Source organism: Mus pahari, chromosome 7, assembly GCF_900095145.1.
Source record: "Mus pahari chromosome 7, PAHARI_EIJ_v1.1, whole genome shotgun sequence".
Lineage (NCBI taxonomy): Eukaryota > Metazoa > Chordata > Mammalia > Rodentia > Muridae > Mus > Mus pahari.
The window spans coordinates 107,495,869-107,506,116 of NC_034596.1; the positions used below are offsets into that span (position 1 = coordinate 107,495,869).

Below are 10,248 nucleotides of genomic sequence, written 5' to 3' on the forward strand. Positions count from 1 at the left end.
AGTGAGGGAATTCTTGATGCACTAGGTGCACTCATCTCTCCTGTACCACTGTGGTGTCAGATGGCACTCTTGAAGGTTTTATTTACAGCTGGGCTGGGAATTTAGGACTGCTCCATCTTAATTTGGTCCTATGTTTCCTTTTTCAGTTTTCATGTCCCCCAAATGACCAGAGAGGTGATTTCCCCTCTTCTGCAATCTGGTATTTAATACTGGCAGTTGCTCTGGGGCTGTGTTTAGACCCTCGGTATTTCTCCCNCCTTGGACTTGGGTGCATGGGTGGGNAACAGGCTAAGTGACTACAGAGATATCAACTTTTGATTCTCCTNTCCAACTGTGATCCAGATGGTTACACGCTTGCCTCTTTCTGATCCTGAGTGGGAAAGGTCTCTGTGGAGCTGATGGTCGGAAACACCAGCATCCCATATCCCAGCAGCTCTGGAGAGGATTTTATTTCTGGTGCTGGGGAGAGATGGAGACTCCCTGCTCAGGCCCCTCCAATGCACTAACTCACCTGTTTCTCTCCACCTGTTTCTGCTTTCCTTTCCTCTGGGACTGGCTTACTCATATCAGCCCCAAGTTCCTTCAGGGCTCACTCTAATAATTTTGGTGGCATCATTGCTGTTCTTAGGACAGGCTCAGAGCAGTCAGAAGGCCCTGTTTGGTGTGAGTAAATGGAGGATACTGGCTGTACACCTTCTCTATTGCTACTTCCTTCAAGCTTTCTCCATCTAGGGCTGTCGAGTGACTCCCCAGGCACCTGGTGCAGGTGACTACTTTTAGAATCTACTTTCTTTTTTCTTTTGTTTTCTTTCTTTTTCTTTTTTCTTTTTTTTTGGTGGTTTTGGATTTTGAAGAGTTGAGATCTTCGTAGATGCCTAGATGTCTTGGAGTTCTCCTTGTATTTTCCCACAGTGATGATGTCATCATCTTCCCCGCTTTAAAAGTACTGCTACCTATGCAGCTGGAGCCGTGGGTCCCTCCATATGTATGCTTTGGTTTATGATTTAGTTCCTGGGAGCTCTGGGGGCTACTTATTGGATCATATGGAGTGGGTGGGTTGGTGAACAGGGAGATGGGTGATGGGATAGGGGGTTTCAGGGAGGGAAAACTGGGAAAGTGGATAACATTTGAAATGTAAATAAAGAAAATATCTATTAATAGAAACCAATGCTGGAGGGTTGACACAGTTAACGCCAGGATTCTGCCCTCTTGTGGAGAGCAAGGGAATCTCCCTCCTGATGCGGTGCTGTGAAGGGTAGTATGGCCTTCAGAAAGATGCCCTAAGATGTAGGAGACCTAGACATCCGTGATGGTAATTCACAGTTAAAAGCCTCTTCAACAGATACCTCAAGATTGGGGTTAGGTATTATCTCAGTAGTTCTCTGCATTGCACAGTTAGATTTTAGCAGCTGCGGTGTTCTAGGAATCGGTACAGGACAGAGCTTCCCATTCCTTTAAGTTGTGTTTCAATTGGTTGTTTCTGTGAAGGAGCTTGGAGGGAATTCATGTGAGCTGAGAGAGGATATGAGCAGGGCAAATGGACAGTGTTTCCCAGGCGTCACTGAGGAATGGCTTGCCTTAAGGGTGACAACTGCATTGGTTGTGATTTTTGGTGGGGAGACTGCAAAGTGACTGAGCTGTGAGTCTGAGGTACAGTGAGGACCTTGCTGCTGCAGGCATCTGCAGACTGCTGGGCCTTGTGTGAGTGAATACAGCCAGGGACTGGGTTCAGAGGAACCCGTGTGCTTAGACTGCCCTGCAGAGTCAGTAAGGGTAGCTGTTCTTCTAGAAGGTTCTGCATATTTCTGCCTTTCTGTGGATTGACCGGAGATTTTTTTTTTTTCTGGCTGGTAAACATGACACAGCTCCTGTGATCCCAGAGCAGCCCTGGGAAACCCAAAGTTAGAGCAGGAAGATGCTTCAGTGGTTCCATGGGAATGACTGATGAATGCTTTTGGCTTGTTTAATTGGCTTGTTGGGAATAATTAACGCTTTAAATTGCATCTTATAACACTACAGAACATGTGGCCCTCTAAGATGAGTGACTATAAGATGCTTGAAGTTGCACTGCTGGAAACAAGGGGGCACATTTAGAGATGGAGGGTGCTTGGAGTGAGGTGAGATGCCTCAGCTTCTACTTGCCCACCCTTCCTCTATAGTATGGACACAGAGGAAAAATAAGCAAAACATCTGCTTAAGGTGGATCGATTCAGGACGATGGCTCAGCACAGAGCTCATTAAAGGGAAGGCTTTGTAGCTGTACAGCACAGGCAGGGCCAGAATCACTGAGAAGACATCAGATGTGAGAGACCAGAACCTAGGTGGGGCAGTGGAAGACGAGGGCACAAAGGGGGCGTGTGCCTGGATTATCAGGGGTCATGTATTGGGACCCAGGTATGGAAAGACTTAGCATTCTCTCTCTCTTCCTCCCTCCCTCCCTCTTCCTTCCCGCCCTCTCTATCTCCTCCCTCCCTCTGGCCCTCCCCTTCTCCTTCTCCCTTTTCTCCTTCTCCCTCTCCCTCTCTCTTCTCCCCCTCTCCTGTCTCTCTCTCCTTCTCCTTTCTCTCACATCTCTCTGCCTGTTTTTAAATCACCTGTTCCGGAAAGTCCACTTGGCTGTGTGGGTCAATTTTCTGAATCTGGCTAGGCAGATTATGCAAAGATGCATCTGGTCAGCAGAAGGCATCTGAGATATGCTTCTGTAATCAGTGCTAGTGTCCTTGAGTAATCTCTCTTTGTAACCAGACTCCATAGGGTTCCGTCCTATAGTGGTTAGAGAGGCTGGCCCTGGCACTCCCTAGTTGTTTAGAAACCCCATCTGTGTCCTTCTGTTTCGTCCTAAAACCTCCTTTTGTTTGGTGTTGTCCTATGTCCATGTAGAATATATGAGTCCAGCCTAGTGGTACACAGAGCCTCAGAGTGATGACTGTATAAACCCATGTCCCCAATGATAGAGCACATGACACCTCTCACCCTAATTAATGAGAAGGGATTTATCTCCTTTTACTTTAACCAGACAGGGTCCAAGCCACTTCCTCCCTCTTCCTTATGAATCTCTGGGGCTATCAGGTGCAGTAATGCTCATGGCCACAAGGTGGAAGCAGAGACTTATTCATGAGGCTCCTGGGGGTGATCAGGAAAGCTGCTTGGAGAGTTCAGAAGGTGCAGTAAGATCGATGCCAATGCCTGGCAAATACAGAAGTGGATGCTCACAGTCATCTATTGGATGGAACACAGGGCCCTTAATGAAGGAGCTAGAGAAAGTACCCAAGCAGCTAAAGGGGTCTGCAACCCTATAGGAGGAAAAACAATATGAACTAATGAGTACCCCCCCCTGCCCCCCTTCCCCTGCCCCCCTCCCCCCAGAGCTGTGTCTCTAGTTGCATATGTAGGAGAGGACTGCCTAGTCAGCCATCAATGGGAGGAAAGTCCCTTGGTCTTGCAAAGATCATCTGCCACAGTACAGGGGAATGCCAGGGCCAGGAAGAAGGAGTGGGTGGGTTGGGGAGCAGGGCAGGGGGAGAGTATAGGGGGCTTTGGGGATAACATTTGAAAAGTAAATGAAGAAAATATCTAATAAAAATGCCTTAAATTAATAATAATGATAATAATAATATCATTCCCAGTAGTCCTGGAGAGTTTTCCCCTGCACACTTAGATGAGATATATATGTTTGAGAGGAAGTAAGTTGATCAACCCCCCACCACCCATTTTTTCTCCCATTATATAAATACATGTTGCAGGGCAGCCTATCTTTGGGGCTGTGGACCTTGATCATGTGTCTGAGCCAGGGCTTGTCATCACCTCCGGGTGATGCCCATCTTTTACCCCTTTCATTAATGAGTTTCTTGGAGAAAGCTCAGAGGCTGCTTTTCCTGCTACAGAAGTAAGAGATGTGAAAGCACTGCTGATGAACCTGGAAAAAGTGTGTGGCAAAATCTTCGACGTTCATACCAACAGTCTACTGGTCTCACTGCTGAGAACCCATCAGCCTGCTTGCTTGAAGAAATCCCAATAGTCAGGAAAGAAACATACTAAAGGTTGGAGTGGGACTGCACTTTGGCCTTAGATGGGGTCAGAGATAAAGTATATTCCCAAGAGGTGGAATTTTTAAAATTCCTAGAGTTCACAGGTATCCAGATAGAATTCTCAGGTCTAATAATATCGGAGAAACAATAACACAGTATTAACAGAAAGCCCCAAATTTTCGAGCAACACCCAAAAGGAAAAAAAAGAAGCTATTTGTAAATAGTTTAACTCAAACTCAAATAAAATATGTTTAGAAGAAATAAAAAAAATCATTTATATTTAAAGGCTAATATAGACAGTATTTACTACTAACTTTCAAACAAGACAAAACAAAATAAAACAGAAGAAAACAGAACAACNNTGAGNAACATGANCCAAAATATAAAGAAATATTGACTTCTAGAAACAGACCCAGAGTCACATTGGGAACCAAATACATTCATGTGGAAATGTGGAACTGATATTTTGTGCTTCAAACAAGCAAAGAAAGGATTGAACCTGTCAGAGGCGCTTCCTGCTGCGTCTGCCTTTTCTTGTCCAGGCACTTTTATCCCTTTTGATCCTACTTAACCTCAACCGCAGCCAACACATTTAGACTCAATTCCTGCCACACCCAGTGACTGTNACCTAACTCCAGTTGTCTGGGTAACCACTTAGGTTGGGAGCCTGAGGAGGCTTTTGGTCCGCTGTCAGTATTTTCTAGACCAGGCAGTGGCCACAGCAGAGGCACTTAGCTCCACCCAGGATGTTATCTCTGACTTGGGGCATGAGACTAGTGGAAAGACCTGTGGTCCCCAGGGTCCTCCTCTTGCTGTTTGCACTCTGGCTGCTCCTCCTGGTTCCAGTCTGGTGTTCTCAAGANCATCCCACTTGGCGTTACATCTCATCGGAGGTGGTTATTCCTCGGAAGGAGATCTACCATACCAAAGGACTTCAAGCACAAAGACTGCTCTCGTATAGCTTGCGTTTTAGGGGCCAGAGACATATCATCCACCTGCGAAGAAAGACACTTATTTGGCCCAGACACCTGTTGCTGACAACTCAAGATGACCAAGGAGCCTTACAGATGGATTATCCCTTTTTCCCTGTAGATTGTTACTATATTGGCTACCTGGAGGGGATCCCTCAATCCATGGTCACTGTGGATACTTGTTATGGGGGCCTGTCAGGGGTCATGAAGTTGGATGACCTTACCTATGAAATCAAACCCCTCAATGATTCACAGAGCTTTGAACACCTTGTTTCTCAGATAGTATCTGAGTCTGATGACACAGGGCCTATGAATGCATGGAAGCACTGGAGCCATAATACAGGTCCTCCCTTCTCCAGATTGGAACATGCTGATGGAGCTCCCAGAATATCTACTAAGAACTACGCTACACATCCAGCTGCTATAAAAGGCCACTTTCAAGCAACCCATTCTCTATATAATTCTGCTANNGGTGACAAACTTCCAGTTACTNTNNAGTATTTGNTTNNANTCATTAGTNTAATGGACACCTATCTGACCAATCTTCATATGCGTTACTATATATTTCTCATGACTGTGTATACCAATTCTGATCCATTTCCACAAGAATTTCAAGTTCCAGGAGGGATGGCTCATAATTTCTATGTGTCAGTGTTTTATAATAACTTTAGGCCTGATGCAGGAGCTTTAATTAATAAGTATTCACCAAATGATAACCAAGTTAATCCAGCTGAAAGGAGTGTATGTTCTTCCTCAGCCCTAATTTGTATTGGTCAACATAATCGAAATCCTTTATTTTTATCTCCTATAATAACCAATCGAGTTGGAAGGAGTTTAGGCCTAAAACATGATGAGAGTTACTGTGTCTGCCGGAGAAGGAACACCTGCATTATGTTCCAGGACCCTCAATTAACAGACGCTTTCAGCAATTGTTCCCTTGCAGAGATAAGCGACATACTTAATACTCCCAATGTGATGCCATGTCTTTTCTATGACCGTCACACTTATTATAATACATCATACACTTATAAGTTTTGTGGAAACTTCAAAGTAGATAACGATGAGCAGTGTGACTGTGGCTCCCATAAGGCATGTTATTCAGATCCCTGCTGTGGAAGTGATTGCAGGTTAACACCTGGTAGCATTTGTGATAAAGAATTGTGCTGTGCAAACTGCACCTTCAGTCCTCCTGGGGCACTCTGCAGACCTATCCAGAACATATGTGATCTTCCAGAATACTGTAATGGGACTAAGTACATTTGTCCAGATGACNCTTATCTGCAAGATGGGACACCATGCTCAGAAGAGGGGTACTGCTATAAAGGTAACTGCACTGATCGCAATGTACAGTGCAGGGAAATCTTTGGTGTAAGTGCTAAGAATGCTAATATTAAGTGCTATGACATCAACAANCAACAGTTTCGATTTGGGCATTGTACTAGAGCAGAAGAAAGCCTCACATTCAATGCTTGTGCAGATCATGACAAGCTGTGTGGAAGATTGCAGTGTACCAATGTCACCAATCTTCCATATTTGCAAGAACATGTTTCATTCCACCAATCNGTTATCTCTGGGTTTACCTGCTTTGGGCTTGATGAACATCGTGGGACAGAAACAACAGATGCTGGACTGGTGAGACATGGTACCCCATGCTCCAATAATAAGTTCTGTGATCAAGGAGCTTGCAGTGGAAGCTTATCTCATTTGGGTTATGACTGCACCCCAGAAAAATGCAGTTTTAGAGGAGTGTGTAACAATCATCGTAATTGCCATTGTCATTTTGGTTGGCGCCCTCCAAAGTGCAATGAAGAGGGACTCAGTGGGAGCATAGACAGTGGGTCCCCTCCGGCTGAAAGGCACACAATAAAACAGAAACAAGAGCCAGTGGTGTATTTAAGAATACTCTTTGGTCGTATTTATGTCCTCTTTGTTGCACTGCTCTTTGGCATCGCCACTCGTGTAGGAGTCACTAAGATTTTTAGGTTTGAAGACTTGCAAGCTGCTTTACATTCTGAGCAAGGACCAGCAACAGACCAGCCAACGTAAAATGAGTTATCCCCCTGTCTCCTGTAAGATAATGAGAATGCAAAAAGGAAAATCTGAATGTCAGTAGCAGACAAGGTAGAACACCAGTCCACAGTTCTGGATGGCCTTTGTTTATATCATGGGGACATAAGATGTGTTGGATTCGGACACCACCTGATGTTGGTGCATTGCTGATGCTTACACTGGAATAAATCTTTCAAAACTGCAAACTGGTACTTTTGATTTCATATTTTAAATAAATCATTAGAAACTGCTCTAGATTTGCTCCTTTGGAAGCAGGAGACGTTGAGTCATCACTGGGTCCTAGCCTTAGGCCTCTGGTCTCTGTATTAATGGATATTTGTCTATTTCTCTTTTAAGAAGTTATTTATGATATCTTTATAAACATGTTCCCTGAACACTGAAGCTATCCCACATCATTATCACTGTGCCTTTTTGATGATTCCCTTCTTCTATAGCAGAAGGCCATATTCAGATTCAGGGCACACCTATGACAGATTCTCTGTTCAGTGCAATCAGAGTCTTCCTCCATGAGACTGATGGGATTGCATACTAGACAACTGTATTTGAAGCTAGTTTGTTCTGAAGGAGTTTGGGGAAAGGGCTGTTCTGTTAATATGCTCAATTAACTTTTATCCACACATTTTCAGAACTCCAATAACCTTCCTTGGTATCATTGCCTTCTTTGCTGCATCGATGTATATTTGTCAACTGAAAATGATGTACAGTTGTCTGCAACTACGAACTGTAGTCTGCCTCACTCCTTTCTCTGCTGTTCATCCTCAGGTTTTCTCTAGCATTGACAAGAGATAATTCACATTCCTCTACTGCTGGAATTTGGGGTACATCATAGTTACTGTTGCCCTTGATCCTGCACTTCCTAATAATTCTTAACCGACAGAAAGAAAGTTCTGGCAACATAAAAGCTAACACTGGGTCACCAAGCAAGGAGAGAAGTGGGATTGACTTTTTTTGGTGTGAATGTGAAGCTCCCTGAACACCTTGAGAGTCTGGACTTCATCCCTCTGGAGGCCCTGAAGCCCACTAACTGGTTTTCATACCAGATCTAAGGTTCCCCTTAGGCTCTTTTATTCCTTGCATGTCTAGGTGTGCAGGGTATGTATGCAAGGCTGACTTCATTTAGCATACTGTAGCTAACAAGAGCTACAAAAGCTGTGACAGATGTGCAAACGACTGACCACAGGGGACCCTGTTGTGAGAACTTTTCCCTGAGGGAGTCATGAACAATATTTATTCCCTCCCCCCTTTTTTATAAAGTTCCAATTGATCTGGACCAGTCGGCCATATTTATTGGCAGGGTCCTAGGTAGGAGGACTAAATTGAGAAAAGACAGGAAAGTGTGTGTGTGTGTAATAAAGGCAGACAGAGAAATGCCATTTTTTAACTAAAGGTAGGGTAATTGTCCAATGGGAAAAGTGTGTTCTGGAGTAGAACAATCATCTCTGTAGGCATTATGACCCAGTTGAGGACCTTTTGAAGCAAACACTGTGTTTGAAGTGGAATGGAGCAAATTCCAGGTGCAGGGTCAGCTTCTCTGTTTAAACAGCACCTGACAGTCTGGCAGTAGCAACATTTTGATGGGACAGCTTTCATAAGCTGATTCCTTATACAAAGCAAGTTTATTAAGAAATTCAGTGTATTATATAAAGTTTGCAAGGGAAAATGTGTCAGCAGAAATCCATCATACATGAGAGAAAGTTATAATCAAGAAATGTTGCACAAAGGGAACACNCGATATCTCAAGCACTCAGGGACTGAGCACATAGTGATCGTGGGACTGATAACTAAAACCTTCAGTGGGGGAAGGGGTGGGGTTTAAGATCCAAAAATCACAACTTCTTTAAAGCCCTAGCCCCAGGCCATTACTGGNCTTGCTAAGCATTTTCCTGTTATTAGAGAAGGAATACATTTCTTGTCTATACCTGGGGTCAGAACCCCTTGTGTCCCCCAAGGCCCAGACACTAAACTATTACTAGCTTTGTCAAGTAAGTTCCTCCTTCATACATTAGAGTCCCAGGAAAAGCCTTGGATTGGCATGTCTCCCAAAACCCAATGACCAATCAAAGTTTGAACCCACCAAAGCTTNCAATGGGAGAACCAGTGAGTTTATTATGCTTCCTTACAGAACATGAATGGAGCATATGGACAAGAATATCAGTGATCCTACAGCAGTCATGTTGGTGGGTCTGCACTAAGCCTGGCCACATAGGTGTTGTCCCTATCATTTACCCTCTGTAAGCCACTATTATAGCACTTCCTTAGACTCCTCATGCTAATTGTAATTATGGAAAAACTACACATAAATGGCTTGGAGTAGTGGCTGGAAGCTCAGGTGAGGTTCTAATGATCTTCTCCATACAGTTGTGTTAGGAGGGAAAGCCTACAGTTTTCAGGCCCAATTGTGATGGTCCTTCACAAGTAGGCATAGCTGCTCTTATAAAGACAGTACCAGTGTGGCTCAGAAGATGTTCCCTACAGCAGACTGGCACTCAGGAAGGTATAAATAGGAAGAACTATGTAAATTCTGATTCATAGTGTAGAGGAAATGAGAGCATGGAGAAGACTGGGCCCAACATGTAGTTTGATTTTCTGTNGCTGTGATAAATANCACACCTTAAAGCAACTGGAGGAAGAAAGAGCTTATCGGGCTTACAGGTCATCATCTGTGTTTGAGGAGAGTCAAGGCATGAACTGAAGGCAGAATTTGAAGCAGAGATAATAGAAGAATGCCGCTTACCACCTTGCTACCTCGGACTTGCTCAGCAGTCAGTCCAGGTACATCTGTCTAGGGATGTCACTGTATATTAAACCTGAGAATTGTGAGGAGAAGACCAAGTCCACAGCTGTCTGAATGAAGCAAGCTTTAGTTTTGGGGTGCCATTTTCTTATGTCAGGATTTTAGATAGCACCCTGAGAAGGATTCTTGAGGTCCGTTTAATGGGAGGGAGGAAGTGCTATAGGGGTGAGATGGCTGCCTGTTAGCTATTGTTAGAAAAGTACGAGTATTCTAAGTTTCTGGGCCAATATTCACTTATCAGTGAGTGCATATCAAGTGAGTCTTTTGTGATTAGGTTACCTCACTCAGGATGATATCCTCCAGATACATCCATTTGCCTAAGAATTTCCTAAATTCATTGCTTTTAATAGCTGAGTGTACTCCATTTTGTAAATTACCACATTTT

At 44.0% G+C, this 10,248-nt stretch overlaps 1 protein-coding gene and 1 gene segment (V, D, J or C); one reads left to right on the forward strand and one right to left on the reverse strand.

The window, feature by feature from the left end:
• Positions 1-10,248, reverse strand: part of LOC110324161 — a 137,254-nt gene that overhangs the window by 60,419 nt on the left and 66,587 nt on the right.
• On the forward strand, positions 4,680-7,247 carry LOC110324160 (disintegrin and metalloproteinase domain-containing protein 25-like). The gene has a single exon (XM_021201479.1). It carries the CDS (start codon positions 4,775-4,777, stop codon positions 7,043-7,045), a length of 2,271 nt encoding a protein of 756 aa, XP_021057138.1. The 5' UTR covers positions 4,680-4,774; the 3' UTR covers positions 7,046-7,247.